The sequence below is a fragment of the Plectropomus leopardus genome, chromosome 5 (genome assembly GCF_008729295.1).
Source record: "Plectropomus leopardus isolate mb chromosome 5, YSFRI_Pleo_2.0, whole genome shotgun sequence".
Lineage (NCBI taxonomy): Eukaryota > Metazoa > Chordata > Actinopteri > Perciformes > Serranidae > Plectropomus > Plectropomus leopardus.
The window spans coordinates 1781913-1801300 of NC_056467.1; the positions used below are offsets into that span (position 1 = coordinate 1781913).

Genomic DNA, 19388 nt, shown 5'->3' on the forward strand with positions numbered 1-19388 from the left:
CTCGTGCAGCGTGTCAGGCTGCCGGTCTGCGGCTGGACCTTTTCCTTCACACTGATGCAAGGACAGTTAATGAGGTACGGGATGATCATAGCTCTCAGACCTCGACAGAGACGCATATTCATAAAACCATCGACTCGTCAGGCTGGAGAGAAGAAAGTGGCTGAAAGATTTATTAATGAGGACCTCGTCTATAGTGTTTATTGATTGATGCATCTTACTTCTTCCTTGATGAACAGTTGAACTGAGTTTGTGTTTGTCAGATCTAATCAGTGTAAAAGTGAAGCATCTTCTCTTTTTATGTCCAGGTTATTACTCTTTACTCTCTAAGTCTTTTCCAAGTCTTACTTAATTTATGTTTTTACCATCCTGCTGAACTCACCGTGGCCCTGTTATACAATCAGTCACATATGACTGTTTTTCTGTACTAGCACAGATGAAGCTTTAGGCCTCAGAGCGCCCAAACAAAGAGCTTTTTGTATCATTTTGGTTCATTAAACCTGGTGGAGCAAGGACATCAGATATAATTTTCAGTCATTTATCAGGTGCTGAGGTTTTAAAAGGGGCTCTATGCGAAATTCAGAATGAGTTGTCAGAACATAATTCTCATCATGAGCCGCCGACGAGCAGCTAATGCTGCAAAATCCAAATTAACAGCACTAAATAACTGCAGCTGAGCTGATGGTGTTGACCAGGAGGGATCCTGAGAGTGGGAACTTTGCATCTGCAATGACACCGTCTCATTATCAGCGGTAACTGCCGTACGAGCGCACTGCAAAGTGGCAACAACGAGTGAGCCAGTGGGATACACACATGCACTAAACATGCACGTGCGGCCAGACTAACCACAACAAACTACAGAGGAGCTCAACAGCCCTCTCTGATACATTACTTTTAAGAATATTACTACTTTCTTTCTACAAATTTTTTTTCTTTTTTTAGAAAAAGAAGCATTCTCTAAAGAGGCTTTTCTTTCTGGGAGTCAGGAGTCATTCTGACATTGCTTGATGTTGATGTTGTCACCAGTAAATCTCTCTTAATCCTCTCAATTGCTTCTCATTGCTTTGTTTCTCTCAAATTTGACTTGTTGTCTAAAAGAAAGCAGCCATGCAAAAACTTTTCCAAACTAAAAATCAAAGTTTAAATCAAGAACCAAGTGATCAAAAATGAGGTAAGAATTTGATACTTGGTAGCTATGAACACATTTCTGTTAGAAAATACTGAGACTCTAGACCTGATTTAAAGTCAGTCCTATGAGTTTAAACAGACTGAGTGTATTAGGGCCCCCTGGCAAAAGGAAATGAAAATCATTTAGCGTCCTCTGAGGCTTTTCCTCTCTAAAACGCACACACACACACACACTCACTCTTCAGTCTGAGATGCGTTTTGTCCTTAATGCTGACTGAAAAACCCTTTGCCCACACAGAGTGAGAGCAGGCACACATGGCGGGTCTCCTGAAAAGTTTCAGTGTGCACTTCAGATAGAAGTGTTTTGTTTGAGGAAACAATGTTTCTGGAAACTCTCCGCCCAGAGAGGGTGGAAGTAGACCGCTGTGCAGCTGAAACATTCTCCCCTGCTGATCGTGGCTCGACACTGGCAGCTTTTCAAACGCACTGGGCTGTTACCACAGTTAACCCCCCGGGACTGCGGCTTAGTCACAGGGAGCTCCCGCCATAATACCGAGGCTGAACCACTGCAGGGTTTGGTTTGGCACTCCCACATTGGACTGACCCGCTGTTTGTACCAGCAGGCACCTTGGCTGACCCGACGGTGCCGGTCCCTCCCGGCGGGGCCCTGCTGAGGCACGCTGCGGCAGTTTTCAGGGTGTCTGCTCACCTACGCAGCTGTCCTGGGAGTTTTGATACTTCAGGGGGTCAAGGGTTCAAAATTACAGCCACAACGGCTGATTTTACTGTGAGTTTTCTGAAGAACTCTGATCTATTTTGAGTTTTAAGTTTTTTATTTGACATTTTATAGATTTATCAAATAATCTGAAAAAAATATAGATTTGATAAAGTGGCGACACATGGTCTACTTACCAGCATTTTCCATAACTTCACAGACTAAAGTCTCACACCAACACATGGTCTTCATCAGCATAAAGAGTTTTATCAGTTTGATCATCAAACGCCTTAAAAGGTTATACTCATGTATAGTCAGTGTATTACATAAAGTAGCTTATTGCCTTCCCATATTTACCAATTTTCAGGTAATTTTCTTGTACTTTTTTTTTTTTTACTAATTTCTTGCAAATTGTTTATTTATTTATCAATTTCCAGGTAGTTTTCTTATACTTTTTTAATACTAATTTCTTGATCATTTTCTCTCTTTATTTATTTATTTACCAATTTCCAGGTAATTTTCTTGTTTTTTTTTTTAATGTAATTTCCTCCTCATTTTGTTTATTTATTAACCAATTTTCAGGTAATTTTCTTGTACCCCACCCACTAAATGCTTACTTACTTTGTTTATTTATTAACCAATTTTCAGGTAATTTTCTTGTATTTTTTACTAATTACTTGCTAATTCTGTGGTCATTTCTGTTGCTCATTGCCTTCCCGTGTTTTTCGAAGAAATCAAGCCAAAAAGGAAACAATCTTGAATTTTTGTCTATTAGAGCAATTTATAGAATTGCATTCTTCAGTAAAGACAGAATTTCAGGCTCAACTTGTAGTCGTGTCCCTAATTAAAACGAAGTGCTGACTTCTTAAAGTTGTAATTAGGAGGCAACTCATTGTTCGGGGAAAGAGTCTAATGAAGAGCTTCGTCGTGGGCTTGCTGTGGTTCAGCTCTGGGACGAGGACAGGAAGGCAGTGGGTCAGCTGACTGGGGACCGAGGCCTGTGCTGGCAGCCACACGTCCCTGTGATCACGCTGAGCGGTATTTCAGCTCGTTATCAGACTCGGTGGACGAGGCTGTAAATCTCCCACCATATGAAAATTGCTCCTTTCACGAGCGTCTCGACAGATCCCAGAGCTAATAGACCTCGAGGTCAGAGTCTGCTGGACCAGAGCGGCCTGACTTCCTGTTACTGCAGTGATCCCATCACGCAGACATGGAGTCTGGTCTTTCCTCGAGGCTCGTCTCCGTCTGTCCTCTCTGTGAAGGACAGATCGATCCGTGCAAAGCAGACAGCTCCACCTCTTCTGCACAATTCCGAATCATACGCCGCTCGCAGTTTTTAACCTTTAGCGTGTGACCTCCTGCACGACCGGAGGGCATTCAGCTCCGCTCCTCCTCTGTGTGCTCTCGTCTTTGTGTCTGAGCAGGAGGTTTGGACAGACTCGGAGCAGTCTGGCCCGGAGCCTCGGCACGCTGAGGAGGAAAGCTGCAAAATGGCACCCAGGAGGAAATCAGAAACATGCGCTCGCCTCTCTGTCTCTGGTGTTGGAAATAATTTCAGATTACATTGAGTTTTTGGCCCCGCGTCGACTTCAGGCAAACACGCAAGCATGCATGAAGGCACGCAGGGGGATTAAGGAATGAGTTTAGTATTTTGGGGAAGGTTTAATCTTTGGAGCCCAGCGAGGGGCCACAGGACTCCTGACCCAATCCTCCCACACTGTGGGGGTCCGGCACACTTTTAAATGAACCTAAATAAAACAAAAGATTGATTTTTATATTTTTTTTAGCCTTTATTTATACAGGTAATCTCATTGAGACACGGGAGAGGCCTGTTTCGGACAATATCACAATAATTAGTTACAGACAGATTTATCAACACAGTGCATACAACATTAAAGTGGAAACAGATTAAAAATACTAAAAACAGGAACAAGTTTCCAAAGATGCTTTTTCTAGCATCCTTAAAATAAATTTCAAATTTGGGTGATTATCTGATTAAATAAAGTCAATTCTTGATACATTTTACTCTTGTAAAGTCATTGCATTACATACAGTAGCTAATTGCCTTCCCATATTTAGCTGTTTTCAGGTAATTTCCTGCTAATTTTGTTCATTTATTTATCAATTTTCAAGTAATTTTCTTGTACTTTCTCTTTTACTAATTTCTTGCTAATTTATTTTTTTATTTACCAATTTTCAGGTTATTTTCTTGTATTTTTTACTAATTACTTGCTAATTCTGGGGTCATGTCTTCTTTTGTTGTTTATTGCCTTCCTGTGTTTTTCAAAGATATCTAGACAATTTACCTAAATTGCCTTTTCTATTGCCCTTAAAATAAATTTCAAATTTGGGTGATTATCTGATTAAATGAAGTCAGTACTTGATACATTTTATTAATGAAACCCGTCATTCATTAAAAGGATCAAAATGAAACATTCCAAACTGGATTTGCAACCTTTGGGGATTAAAAGAATAAGTACAGGCACACAAATTCTGCATTTTAATAGTGGAGTTGATCTTTGCCCTTCTGCCGAAATCCTCTGTTTGCCTGTGGTTATCTTTGATGTTGTGATGTTTTGGGTGCAGTTGAGGTTAGTGGTGAATCAAGCGGGGAAGTCAAAGCAGCAGCAGCTTTGGAAACTCAGCGAGAAACCACAAAAGATACATAGCGTGCAAAACTACACCTGTGAGATATTGTTTTTCTGTATGTGCACACAGCAGCTTATATAGCTGCGTCCTGTTGATTTCAACCCGGAGTCTCATTTTAGCCTCATCAGGGAAGCAATAAGCAATAATAATACCCGGTTCTGCTTTTTTTCAAAACCCAAAAATCGATAACATTTAGGCTTATCAATACTGCTGTCGAGTCCTGTGGGTCCCATAACATAACATTACATCTCGAGTCGAGTCACGTCATTGAAATCCAATCACTGGTCCGCATACGTCGACAGCACGTGAAGTTAAACTTAAATGCAGGACCTTCGACTTTCTTTGGGTTAAAAAAAACTCCTTTAACTCCGTCAGCTGCTGCTGCTGCTTAAACAAGAACACAAACATACATGAGAGCACAGATAACCAATCAAAGATCATCATCATCATCATCATAATAATCATAATAAATAATAATAATAATAATCATAATTACAATACATATATCAAAAAAAGATGTAAAGAATGGACACAGACAGAAACAAAAGCAAACAAAAAGAATCTATATTCACATCACATCAGGGGAGTTTTGACAAATAAGTTCATTATATTCTCAAAATTGTTGCTTTTCTTTGTTGTTTGTAAGAGCAAGAGAGGAAAGAGTTGAGTTGAAATCAATCAAAAGATGGAAAGAGGATTGTGAACCTGAATATTTTTGTTAATGGATAAATAATTTCCCCATTTAAATAAAAAAAAAATGTTACTTGTATCATCATAATATCTGATTTTATCTTTAAGGATAAAATAATGAGTGGTATCACAGTCACTGAAAACATGAGAACTGAAATTAGTCCAGAAATGCATTGTTATTTTACACTATAAGAATAAATGGATTAAATTTTCATCAGCGTGTCCACAGAAAGAGTTTTATCAGGGAATTATAGAATTAAACGGATAGATTTTATGCAAGATTTTGAAATGATCTTTTTTGACTTTGTTAGAAATACATAATTCATGAGGTAAAAGCCATGTTCTTGTCAGTTATCTCTTCCAAATGAGAGATGCAGAAAATTTCCCTCTTTGTACCGAAGTATCTGCTCTGGCGACATCACTATTGCAAACATTTTTGGCAGATTTTGTAGTTGAGTGTAGTTGTGTGTCTGCGTCACTGCTGCCCTCTGACGGTCTGCAGTGACTCGGCACAGTGCTGCTGCCTGCTGTTTAATCTCTGTGTGGAATAAATTCCTCTGATATTCAGCTTCCATCCATCAGCTGCTCCTCAGCCTCTCCTCCTCCTTTATCTCTGGCAGACAGAAGGACCTTGTGCTACAGCGTTGTTTTCCTTCGACACGAAGGAGGTGACTTCCTGTGCAGATTTTCTGTGGAAAAAGACACGTGTTAGTAATGATCTTGAAGGAGTATCCATCTATGTGTTGACTGTGTGGCTGAGGCCAACGAGAGAGGGGAAGTTTTTTTTGGTTTTTTTCCTGGAAAACACACGAAAAACATTCTCTCCAGTGAACAACTGTGATTAGGGCCAAAACTCTGAAACTGAAGAGATACGATCTGACAGTGGGGAGGAAAAAAAAGAGTTTGAAAACATAAACTAAAAAAATAAGATCTCAAATATGAAATGATATATAAGTGAAACCAAAATTATATAAATATTTTAATTAAAATTAATATTTTCCTACACTTATTTGTTTTGGTTTTTTTAAATTTGAAACCTAAATTTCAAGATCAAAACTTGAAGTTTCAGTTTCAAATTCTTTTTTCAAGCTTTTTTTTTTTTTTTTTTTTTTTTAAAAACCTTTGGGCTTTTTCCAGGCCCCAGAGACACCCGCCAATGTTCTTAATATATTGGTCCTAAATCTCCCCTCCTCCCGTCCATCCGTCCTCTGCTCTGTAGCTCTTTTCAGCTCTCAGTCTGGTTCGGTGTCACCCCCCCCCCCCCCCCGGTGGGGAACTGGCATGCGTCCAGCAGTGTCCACCTTTTTAGGCTGTAAACGTTCACCTGGCATGACACGGTGTCACAGCGAAACACAGCGAGTCAGATACACGCTGAGATGGATTTCATCTCTTAAACTGTGGCTGGGCGTTATGGCCTAAAAATAAAAAAAATTCAGAATTTTTCACACTAAACTCAACATGCAATTTTAACTACAAATGACAAAGAAATTAGTTCTGCTTTGACTTTAGCGATAAAAAATAACTTACGAAAACTGAAAAATGCTTCAAGTCAGTTTTGCATATCGCACAGTTTTGCAGTTTAAAAAGTAGAGTATAAATAATGACCAATTCTGAAATCATACCGCTGTCGTTCAACATGTTCCATGTTAACAAAGTATGTTACTCGTTGCGTTTAAAGGACTCAGCTCATGTTTAGGGATGAAAATAGAAACCTGGTTCTATTGGTTCCATTTTTTTAAAACCTGAACATCAGTAACGTTCAATCTTATTGATACTGCTGTCATTTCAGGTGAGAAATTTCTTTTCCCTGCTAAAAAAGAAACAGCCACTTGTTTTTGAGTGGATTTATAAAATAAGATAAACGAGGTTAATCTGTGATCTTTTCACGGGTTCAGTTGTACAGACGAGGCGGGGCGGCTTGGTAGCACACACCTGAGGGTGGATAGTTATCAGCATGTGGATAAACCTGCAGGCTTTTCCTCTGTATATACGGGCACCGTATTTAGCGATATGCAGCACGACTGCATCAGTAACGGCTTTGCAGCGGGTCACTTTCCTGTCAAACGGGACACAATGAGAAAGTATTTCACTAATGTCGGCTGCTTTTTAACCGGCTGTTTGTGGGCTGACTCGATCTCGGAGTGAGACACATTTCTCCCACTCGGCTGCCTCTGTCTGAGATGTTAAAATAAATCGTTCGTGCTGCTGCCTTTAGCTGCAACTAAAAACTTTGCAGCGGACTTTGGTTTGTTTGAGATCTGATGCAGCAAAACCGAACCAGTTCCAAACGACTGGTGAGACTGAGCCCTTTTGGGAACATACTCTTCATTGTCATTAACACTTGCTGTCATGTTGTCGTGTGTGTGTATCTCTGGGAGGGAAGCATGGGGGGAGGGCACAGCCCAATATGAGCTACAGAAGCCCAAAAAGAGAGGCGGAGGAAGTTAAAGAGGAAAATCTAGATTTTCATTTTAAAAATCATCCCAAACCACAAATTCACATTAATTAATGAAATCCATTTATTGCCCCGCCCTTTCTTAAGCACAGCTCAGCTTGGATTTGAGGCAGTGATAATTTTGTTTTTGTACATGTAGGATGATGATCCTCGCCGTGGTAATCCAGATAATGACTTCATGCAGATTCAATGCATCTGTGGAGCTTTAAACCTCTAAAGCTGCTCCTTTGTTTTTCCAGGTCTTTAAGGGTGAATTTCAGCTACCAGATTTCCTAAAAGAACAATCACAGGTACAGTAACATTTCTGCCTGTCGTTGAGCTTTTTCTTTCTTTTTTTCCAAAATTCAGCCTCTTTTAGTGTCTGATTTGAGTTAAACCATCTGCAACTCAGAGGAAGACCTCGTTACAGATTTCCATCTGCTCACATGTACCCATCTCCTCTTGTTTTTTAATTTGAGTTTCTTGCCACATAATGCCGCCTGTTGTCGTCTTCTGGCCTCCGCTTCATGTTTTTGGTCTTTAGTGGTCATTTTGTTTGTTAGTTTCTTTGTGTTGCTTTATTGTTTCTTGATTTAAAAGCCTGACGTTGGCTGAAGAGCACTTCTGCCCTCATCTGGTAGTTAGACGAACATGCATCTGTTCTCTACATGCTTTTAGGAACGCTCCTCAGAAAAGTCTGTCTGCTTTTGATTTGCTAACAATGCATTTTCATCAACGCTCAGCCTCTTTGTTCAGTGAATAAGGGGGGAGTGAAAAAATGTTTAACGTCAGTGAGTCAGCTGGCTGTGGACGTCTCCTTGGTGGTTTTAAGTTGCACATTCTTGTCTTTCCTTCATTTGTCACAGAGCTGTCATCCTGAGAGCAGATACTGTAACCTCATCCTGTATGTTTTTGTTCCTCTGTACAGATTCAGAAGTCTGCAGACAGACCCAACCCCAGTTAGGAGCAGCAGGAGTGCCATCACCACAACACACAGGTACAGCTGCACATCACACACGGTCACTCTGTTCTTCTCTGTATTTGAGCTTTAGTTACCAGTTACCTACTTAAAAATATATTTAATTTATGAACCACGACGAGCTCGTGAAATATGAGGTTACATGTTTAACTCTTAAATAATACAACACATGACAATGTTGCTGCACCTCAACCAGCTACAGTGAAGTGATAAATCCATCAGTGCAAATTATGATATGAACATTCAATGAATGTCGTCCACATTTAATCGATTGTCTCTTTATTGCATTTTGCTGTCAATGTTTCCGCGCTTTGAAAGCAGGATTTTTACTTTAATAGAGTCATATATTGTGTTTATATCTGCAATGATCTGAATACTTCACCACAAGATATAATTTAAATTATATCACACCTCTTTCCGGACTGTCATGATTACTTTTGTTGTACAATGTATTGCCACAGAAATAATGATGAAGAAACAATATTATTGTCATTTTTAAACCATTTTATGCCACTGATACAATGATTATTATGTGTTTATTATTATGTTTTGGGGTTTGTTTGTTTGTTTTCTTGCCTAAAATGCTGCTTTTTTAAAAAAATAGTGATTCATGTTGCAGTGTTGCTAACTCTGTTGTTAAACCTGTTAATAACCACTGGGTAGCATTAGCTGTGTAATGCGTACAGTTAGCCCTGTCTCCCTCCACACCCGTAGTGTTGAGAGAGAAAGATTTGGGTTTATTTTTGGTATTGCAATATCCTTGAGGGACTAAAAATAATGTAAGTACACCCTTTCAAAGAGCAATGAACTTTTAATTCTTATGAATATTCAGACAATGGAATTGGAATATGAAAATATTTAGAATAGTTTTTATAGTTTTATAAAAGTTATTAACAGTTGTTAATATTCACACTAAAGATGAAGTGATGCCTCTTGCGATCAATAGACGAGCTTAATGAAGCTAAGACGCAGGTGGAGAAAAAGAGAAGTGTTGCGGACAAATCTTATAACGGTCAGGCAAATTCTGCTGTTGATTCTGGCATCATGTTGACTAAAACGTTGGAAACATTGTTATGTAAACACAATCCTGTTAGCTTTGTTGGAACATTTTTAGGGAAAGGGGAAGAAAAACTACAAACACGTTGTATATGATGTTCATGTAATCCCCAACTCCAACCTGAGCAGAGATCGGATCGGCCAGTAAACTGAGAACATGTGTTTGAGTGTGCCGCAGATTTATTGTTACTACTGTATATAACGCAGTCCATCTGCTCTGCTGGACACAAATTCACTTGCTATTCCTCAAAGCGTTGTGTCCTGGTTTGCCTTTTTCTCACAGTGTCAGTGTATTTTTGTAATTTCAGCGACAGTAACAGGTGATGGTTATTATAGGATGTGATGTTTGTTATTTAATGTATCACTTATTGATGAGGGGCTCAATTATTTCAGTGAATGTGTGTGAAACACTTTGACATTTCCTGAAGAACAAATGGCCTGGCACATTTTTTTTGACTGTTAGTCACATTTCCTAGTGTCAAAAGTGCCAGAATAATTTTGGATGAACTTTTATTGCAACTGTTTTTAAAAAAAAGTACCTTGCAGTAATGGAAGGGTATTCCAATAATTTACTAAAGGTGCATATACATATGCCAATATTAAATTTAAATGCAAGTTTCTGATCTAACCACATGCCCAGGTATTTGTATTCTGAAACCCTTTCAGTACTGTTATAGTGGTGATGCTCAAACCATCATCTGCAGTACGTCTGGCTCTTGAGAATATCATGTATTTGGTCTTGTCGACATTGAGGACTAGTTTCATGTTGATATTAAAGATGGGCGTTACAATTTGTTATAGTGGATATAATGTTGTTAATATAAATAGTAAATATGACAGGACCCAGTATTGAGCCTTGTGGAGCCCCCTTTTTTAACTTCTACTCCGCATCCACAGACTCCAGTGCTGTATTGAAGTGCGTTCCCCTGCCTACGTAGATGTTTGATGTTCGTTATCACAGCCTGGGATATGTCGGTGATTTGCAGCAATATTGACGCATTGATTGTGTCAGCACACTTAGTGGAAATAACATATGGTAAAAATGATATATTGTCATGTTTAGGGATGGATACCAAAACCTGGTTCTATTGAGGACCCAGTTCCTTTTTTTTTAAAACCTGAACATCAGTAACTTTTGAGCTTATTGATACTGCTGTCATTTCAGGTGAGATAATTTGTTTTCCCTGCAAAATAAACGTAACAGCTGCTTGTTGTTGAAGCGGATTTAGAAAATATAGATAAACAAGGTTAATCAGTGAGCTTTAGAGATACTGGTAGGAGGATTGTGTAATTTTTGGAAATAGCTATAGAATAGCTATAGAAAGCTCTTTCCAATCTTTATAAGGCACAAGGTATTAGTCATTTTTAAACATAGTTAAAAAAATGAAATAAAAATGTGTCCTTGCTGCTACATTTTCGTAGCTAAAGGATGAGTTGATTAAAATCACCAGCAACTATAAAGATGTTTTGAATTTGCATCAGTCTTGTGTCCTGTTGGCTCTGAACAGTGTTTTTTATTTTTATTTTTTTGTTTGGTTGGGTTTATTTAATTCTTCCTTTAATTGTCAGTGTGGATTGTAGTTTGAGACACACTCAGAGCATTTAAAAAAACCTCAACTTAGCCAGTCAGGATAATTAACGACTTAAACGATATACAGACAAGACCTTGATCATTTTGATGACCTCGATATTGCCCATTGTGTGTATACGCATGTTTGTTGACGTTAGCTTGCCAACCTCTTGCAAGGAGCCCAGAGATGCACCATCCATAGTTTTACGATGCCAATGTCATCCTCCTCTCTGTAAATGTTCCCTGGAGCTGACTGCAGCACACTGCTGGATTTTGGAGGTAACTGATGTTCGCAGAGCTCCTCTAAACTTGTCTGTGAGTCGAACGAGGGATCACTTGGTTTTGTTTTTGCTGTCCAGATTTCTCAAGTCTCACACTAAGTAATATTTGGCTACTTTTATATACACTTTCTTGTATATATTGAATATATGCATATATAAAAATGTAATTTTTTGTTCATGCTCTTACTCAGATGTCTGAGTACTCTTAAGATTTAAAAGTTAATTGGTCTTTGAAAGGGTGTACTTTAGGGGTTGACCAGTATTGTTTTCAGGGCCGATACCGATAGTGATTATTAGTAGTTAATGAGACCAATAACCGATATTTGGAAGTGATATTCATTTACAATAAAATGAAAGTCTCTCTGTTAATATTTAGAATTTAGAATATAACAAACTCCAACACAAAACTTTGTTTAAATGTCTTTAGCAAACGTTTAATCAAAACCGGAACATTCAACATTATATACAGCAAGTTCCAAGCAACTTTTTTTAATAAAGTCAAGTGAAAATTTAAATAGAAAAATAAATAAAAATAGCTCCCTGAAGTTTTATAAAGTAAAAGTTCCTCCCATGCTGACACTTTCTTTCCATTTTCAGATTAATTAATTTTATCGGCAAGCATTAAAATAAAATACTGATACAGATTATCAGCAAAATGCCAAATATTGGCCCCAATAATCAGCCAGGTGGATAATCTGTCGTCGACTCGCATCATTATGCTATTGCATTATTAAATCAGTGGCATTAAATGGTCCCAAAATGACAGAAATATTGTTTATCACAATTATTTCTGGGACATTAGCTCATCCAGCAAAAGTAGTTGTCATGACAGACCGACCAACAAATAATTTTAGACGATGGATTAATATCTGACTGAGTCATGGAGGGTCGTCAAACAGTCATTAAATGTTTGGTCTCAGCTGAGTCTCAGTTTGATTTTACTGACGTGATACCTTCTCATGTCTTGGAAAATGAACAGAGGTGCGGTGGAACAGATAATCATGGACATCGGCTCATCCATCTCACCATCTGTGTTGGGCCTCGGCACTTTTCAAAGGTCACATGACCACAGCAGGACAGTCTCCTCACCAGAGTCAGCCCCTCCTCCTGCGGGCTCCTCGTCTACGGAGAACTCTTGGCCTTCGATGTTGTACTGTACAAAAAAATAATACTAATACTTCTCACAACCACAGAATGTCTGCTGATTGTTATTTTTCATGTCACATCACACTCATCGATTTTTAGAAATGATTTCTGGCTATTTAGAAACAAGATCTGTGATTCTGTTGTGAGAAACTGCAGTGGACTGAAATCGCAAGAAGCATTTATGAATGGAAAATTAGCTTTTGAAAGATGCAATACCTATTTTAATGTTAATTTTTTTTCATGCCTTTGTATTGTGCAATGTCATGGTACTGATCAGTATCAACCGTGATAAACATTGTTTGTTTGTTTTTTTAAATCTGTTGTCAGTGTGGTTATATTTGGTTGAATGGTGACATAAATTTAAAAAGAAAGAAACAGAGGGCAGAGTGACAATAACAACACTGAAACTGAATTTGAAATTTCAAGTTAAAACGCTGAATGGAGCACAAGGTCCTGATAATTACCTTTTAGGTCCAAAATGCTTCATTATTGTTGACCGTGGTGAATACATGAAGTTTTTCTTTTTCAACCAAAAAACAAAAAACTTTTTTGCTAAATTTCAAATACACAAATTTTATCAAAATGTATTTGTTACTTGTGTCTAGGGCTGCAACTAATGATTATTTTTATAATCAGTTAATCCAGGTTTCCCGCAGATGCTGGAGTACTGCTGAGCTCTAGCTAAAATTGTTGTTAATTTCTGTGAAAGTCGGATAATGCACGCAGAGTTTGGACCCTGGAGTGAGATTTCACATGATGTAGTACTTCCAGCGACCACTAGATGCCACCGAAGGGCACATAAATCCACGTCATCTTGGTGCAGACCAAACGATTTAAATTTCATGTTAATTAATTAATTAAAACAAAAAAAAAAAAACAATTTGGAATATTGAGTTTGAACCTTATCGAGGGTAGGTAAGTTTTATGACCCCCGCCCTGAGAACAGTCTCAGCCTCACCTTTAAATGCAGGATCCAGCAGAGGTTTTGGCTCAGTTGGTTAGAGCATTTGCCTCCCACTCGGAAGTTCAGCGGTACAACACTCATGTAAAGCTACATGTGCTTTCACACCTAAAGGTCCAAACCAATGTTCTGGACTTTTGATCCGGTTGGTTTTGGTTTCACACTGCAGTTAATGCAAACAGACTTCAGGACTTTACAAACCCGCGTCTTATCGTCATGAGCTGCGTGGTTTGCGTGTCTCTATACTTTACATTTACCTGTTGTTTTTTTTTTTTTTTGGCGCCTGTGTTATGAAGTTAGAGCCTCCGCACTGGCGGCCGGGGCACGTGTGTGTGTGTCAGCTGCAGCACGTGTACAGAAACGGCGGCTCGCCGATTTTTGCCGCGCACGTTTGTCAGCAGGAACAGACTGTTGAAATTTTGTTTGGATGATTATATTGACTCTATACCACCTTTTACTGCAGTGTGAAAGTCTCTCTCTGTCACAGAGGTGCGGAAATACAAAGGCGGCTCTTTCACGCCAACTTCCCCACCTCCCTTTCAAAATAAAGCCCTCTAAAAACGTCTCAGTGGACAGGATCACATCAGTTGCTGACAGAAGGCATTTTATTTTGAAACGTTTACAGGACCGTGTTTTCTGCAATGCAAGAGACGCACGACTTCACAAACGAGTGAAATTTGAACTAATAAATGTGGAAATATAAAGCAGCAGCAGCGACGGTACAGCTGCGCGTCACGTGTGAACGTGAACATGAAACACGCTGCGGTTCCGCGAGACTGCTGTCACGCACCGCCGTCACGCACCGCCGTCACGCGCCTAATTCTAAAGACCGCGGGAAAAAGAAAGCTATCTTTGCGGTATGGTAGAGCAAACTTGAAGTAGGAGGAGGGACAGGTGGGATTAGGTCTCCTCTTCTCCCAGTGTGCTTCCGCGGCTCGTAGGTGTTAGCTGCCGTAATTTCCTGTCATTGGTGTGAACCGAACCATAAAGGTGTGAAAGCACACGTGCAGTTGGATTTGCTCTAATAGTGTTTAAGGTTGTGAGACTGAACTTCATTCAGGACAAGTTTATATAATGATTTCCAAAAGAGAGTTTGATATAGAACATGCATGAAAAAGCTGTTGTGAGGATGGTTGGCTCAGTGGATTAGTCGGCTGGTTGGTGCCCCAGAAGTTGTGAGATCGATTCTTCTTTCAAACATTTTTTTAAAGGTAGTTGTCCTTATGTGTGTTAAGTTAGAAGGAACTTCTAAATGGTACAAATGACAGTAGTACAGCTCAGGAGAAAAGACGGTCAGTTGTAATCTCCCAGGTTGGCAGTTTGAGTCACACAAGTGAAACAGGTATGCAACAGTACAAAATCCATGGCTGAAATTTAATGGAAAACAATACAAACACAAGACAAGGAGATAATTCTGTCACACACACAAAAAAATGCCACACATATGAACATTAAAACATGTCAGTACTCTCTCATGGATGTATGTTATTGTATCACAGTTTCTAAATTACCTCAGATTTTAATTTCTACCAATATTCCTTGATATCGACAGAGGCATCTGCTGATACTGGTTTTACCTGTTTCAGGACCACTTCACCTGATTTATCAGCCAAAATGATATATCAGCCAACTTTACGTGTCTTAATTTGTTCTGCAATATCACAATCGGTGTATAAACTGTATGAATCTACAGCCAAATTATATTTTATGGCACAAATAAAATATTGGCCAATATATCTGTCAGCTCTGCTAATATAAGGGGCTTATGGTGTTGAAACAGAAAATTCAGTATCGGCAGTGACGTCTGTCCAAAACTCGAGTGAAATTTTGGTCAGGCCGATAAATGAGCCTATATTTTCTTGGAACAGATAAATAAATATCAGTAGCGATGTCTGAAATTTTTCTATTGAAGTTTCATGCTTCATAAATCACCTCAGATTTTACTTTGAAATTTCTCTACAGATATTCCTTGATTTCGACAGACGTATCTGCAGATACTGGTTTTACCTGTTTTGGGAAAGCTTAACCTGACTTATTGGCCAAAACGATATATCTCTCAACTTTAAGTGCCTTGATTTGTTCTGCAATATCATATTTTTCACCAGTTTTCGGGCATGTTGAGACCTCTAAAAAAAAATGAGATTCATTGGGGAGAAAAATAATACTTCCTTGCATTTAAGAGGGTCCTCGCACTGCTTTCGGTGCTCATTCAAAGGACTTCTTTACTGTAGCATAAAGGACAAAGAGCAGCCAAATATTGAATAACCTCTTGTTTATTAATACATTACATTCAAGGCAAATGATACATCCTTACCAATACATATTCAGCAATGCAATCACTGGCTCTCTAAATAAATAGAAATTTGAAATCTTGAAGTCAGTGCACAACATTGAGAAAGAACACTTAACAGTCAACGTGTAACATAGTCTGCACACATTCTGCATCTCTGCACAGTACACACCTCCAGCTAGTGCTGCTAAAACCAACATAAAAAATAGATCTCAAAATAAGTAATATATGTTCTGACTGTCTTCATAGAAATATTGGGCTTTCCGTTTGTATGTACAGCAATATAGACTTTGATGGATTTTCTCAAACAACAAATTGCACAGTAGTTAAAGATTCCAAGATCACCATTTTCAAAAATATTTTACACACATAGTAAACAGTCAGTCTTCAAAATGCAGTATGAAATTGCACATTGTCGTCATGCCACAGAGGGGGCTGTTTCAAGGCTTTGGTACACAATGTCCTGATTGGAAGAAAAAGCTCTGCTACGGGCCCCCAACGACCCTCCGCCGTCGCCGTGGCGGCTGGGTGGTGGAGGGGGAGAGGCCGTAGCGAGGTACATCCACACCACCGCCCGCTCCTGGGATCAAACTAGCAAATCAGAGAGCCGGATGACTACAGTACACTTCAGGATTGGGGAAGACTCTTGGCACTTGAATCACAGGTGCAGGTCCGTGCTGGATGACCAATCATATGCAGCCGTGTTGGACATTTTAAGGAGACGTGGATATAAAGGGTCACACTGACAAGGGGGGGGGGGGGGTTGGAAACAGTATCAAAAATTTCCCAGATTCCCTTCAGATACAAACACGAGTGTACTCTGTGCTGTTACTGTGAAGCCAAAAGCATTGTAATACTGATTCACTGAACACTAGAGAAGCAAATTCTTCTCACACAATAGATTTATCATTTGACCAATCCCGTCCCAGCATGATTTATTTTCCGAGACTGGACTTTAGGCAGCAGGAAAATCAGGTTCCACACGGACGATTGCAACCACTTTTCCTGACAGCAATCCGAAATGCAACAAGTCGTCTTGAATAGTGAGCATGTTTGACTCTCGCCTCAAAAAAGAACATTAACTTTTGTAAAGGACAAGGCTGGAAATGTTAATATTTTTACTACGGTCAACAAGTCCATAGAAAGACCCAAACCATCAATGACTTTATCTTACTTCTAAGCATTGTGTTTGTACGTAGCCTTACATTTTAAAACCTCATGTATAACATATATAATCCAAAAAAGTCTGTTCATGTGTGTGTTTCTCAGCTGTTTTTTTTTTTTAATTTTGCCAGTTTCAGTCATTTATTTTTAAATTATATTTAAAAGTTTTTATTCAGTATTTCCCAACATAGTGCTCCAAACATCCCTTTATTTTAATTAATAGTTTCGCTTAAAATCAGTGACATTTTAAGATATTTATTCTAAAAATATAAAATATCAGCAGTAAAAAGCTGACATGTGTAATCATGCAGTTCTAATTCCTCCTGTCATTTAACACCCCAAATTCCCCAAAATGTTACCGAAGCTTTGATCTCAGCACCCCTACTGGTAGCTGAAACCCTGAACAAAAACTATGGCACTACAAAAGAGACATGCGAAAGTTGTAGACTGGAATAGGAGAGAAGGCCTGTGTGCTTTGTCTTTACTGTTGTGCTCTGCTCAGTTTTTTTTCTTTCTTGGAATGAGGATTAAACATGCATTAACCTCTGACGAACATGCTCAGGAAAGCTGGCTGCAGTTCATCCATCCTCAACGTTTTGGCCTCTTTGTGGTGCCTCCGGCCCCCACGAATTCTGGTTACGCCTTCACAAGCACCATGAAGGAAACCCTCACAAAAAGTGCAACTCAGTACCTTGGGCTGTTACTGATAAAGGCAACATTTGTGTGACAATGAAGTCTCGGATGAAAAGAAAAAAGGTGGGGATAAAAACACATGCTTGCTGTATAAAACACTCATGAAAAGGTAGTTGGCACAGTCCATTTGGTCACTAATGAAAACTTCTTCGTGGCTAAGTCTTCTGCTCCTCTCACAATGCTGTGTGTAAATCCTGCCCTCCCGTGGCCTCCGCTGGCATTGCATGGAGAAACACCTTTTGAGAAGCCTTCCTGACAAGCATCCAACATTTTCTGGTTCAGAGTCAGGAAAAGGGTGACACTTTCGAAAACTGGAGTATTGATAGAGCTGATGTTGTTTTGGAGGGTGTGTGTGTATGTTTTCATGCACGCACACAAGCTCTGCAGGACTGGGGGAGACTCAAGAATGTGTTCACAGTGCGATCAAACTCACAAGCATGCAGACAAATCCACATGTCTGGACGGACACCATGGGCATTCCATGTGAAATGTAAACAGATCGAGGCCGGGCTCCAGAGCCAGGCCACTCCAGCAGCACTTCTACCCCATTCCCAGGGGCTTCTTCTGGGCAGGGCGGAGACCTGGACTCCCTGGACCTGCTCTGGATGGGTGTAGGCCGGGAAACACTCTTTCTCTCTGAGCGATGAGAGGAAGAACTGAATGTCCTGCAGGGGTGGACACTCTCCCTCTGCATCCTCCCATTCCTTCTCTACCTCCTCTTCCTCCTCTATAGTCACTTGTTGTCCATCAGAGACTGTACTTTGTGCACCAGTTCACGTGCTATCTTCAAGATATGTTGGACATCATGACGCTCAGCCATCTCTGTGGAACAGACACACTGTGAGTACTACTACATTCAATGAGAGACATTTTGTTCATTTTTTGCCATGTATGACTTTTTTCAACATACTTCACTGACTTTTTTCAAAATGTTATGCAATGACCTTTTTTTAAAAAAAATTTTAATGTCATTTTCGGACATTATTTTGACATGCTATTTTATGACATTTTTGGCAGTTTTTTCAACATGCTACACTTTGAAATGTCTCAACATGCTATACTATGTGGTTTTCACCTGTTTTTTGGACGCATCATGTTTTGACATTTTTGGACATACTTTACAATGTCGTTGTGGTATACTATGATGTATTTCTACAACCTATAATATGTCATTTTCAGACATTTTTTGGAGTCCTTAGAGGGGGTGCTGGAGAGTGCTCCTTCTGGCAACTCCCTCGTTCTACTGGGGGACTTCAACGCTCACGTTAGCAATAACAGTAAGACCTGGAGGGGCGTGACTGGGAGGAATTACAAACTACAATAGGTCGTTCTCAACCTTTTTCTTGACGTTAAAATTTGATGTTTTATGACACACTATACTATGTCGTTTTCAGCTAACTTTTTGACATTATATATGATGACTGTTGGAAGACCAACCAAGGACAGAAACACCATAAAGTTTTGACTCGAACACGCCACCCCAAGGCCAGCCAATGAGGAGAGACGGACAGTGGAGAGAGTGATGCTGCAACGGACATCCAGATAAAAAGGACAACAGATCACAGTATGTGCCCTTTTTCTGCTTTTGCCTCATCTTGCTTAGACTCTTTCTTAGACTGTACATGTAACTCC

The 19388-nt window shown here is 39.4% G+C and overlaps 2 protein-coding genes across 3 annotated transcripts in view; one reads left to right on the top strand and one right to left on the bottom strand.

The window, feature by feature from the left end:
* tpst1 (tyrosylprotein sulfotransferase 1) overlaps positions 1–12964 on the top strand; it is a 58403-nt gene extending 45439 nt beyond the window's left edge. Inside the window, exons 4-6 of one of the 2 annotated variants that reach the window (XM_042486345.1) lie at positions 7877–7927; positions 8545–8613; positions 12482–12964. In XM_042486345.1, the coding sequence (XP_042342279.1) occupies positions 7877–7927; positions 8545–8580 (87 nt within the window). In that variant the 3' untranslated portion in view covers positions 8581–8613; positions 12482–12964. The remainder of the gene's footprint in view (positions 1–7876; positions 7928–8544; positions 8614–12481) is intronic. The other variant, XM_042486346.1, reaches the window with a different exon arrangement.
* A 2900-nt stretch (positions 12965–15864) lies between these two features.
* The window catches only part of LOC121943057 (small G protein signaling modulator 2-like), a 137156-nt gene continuing 133632 nt past the window's right edge, over positions 15865–19388 (bottom strand). Inside the window, 1 exon segment of the mRNA XM_042486433.1 lies at positions 15865–18578. Within this exon segment, the coding sequence (XP_042342367.1) occupies positions 18490–18578 (89 nt within the window). The 3' untranslated portion in view covers positions 15865–18489.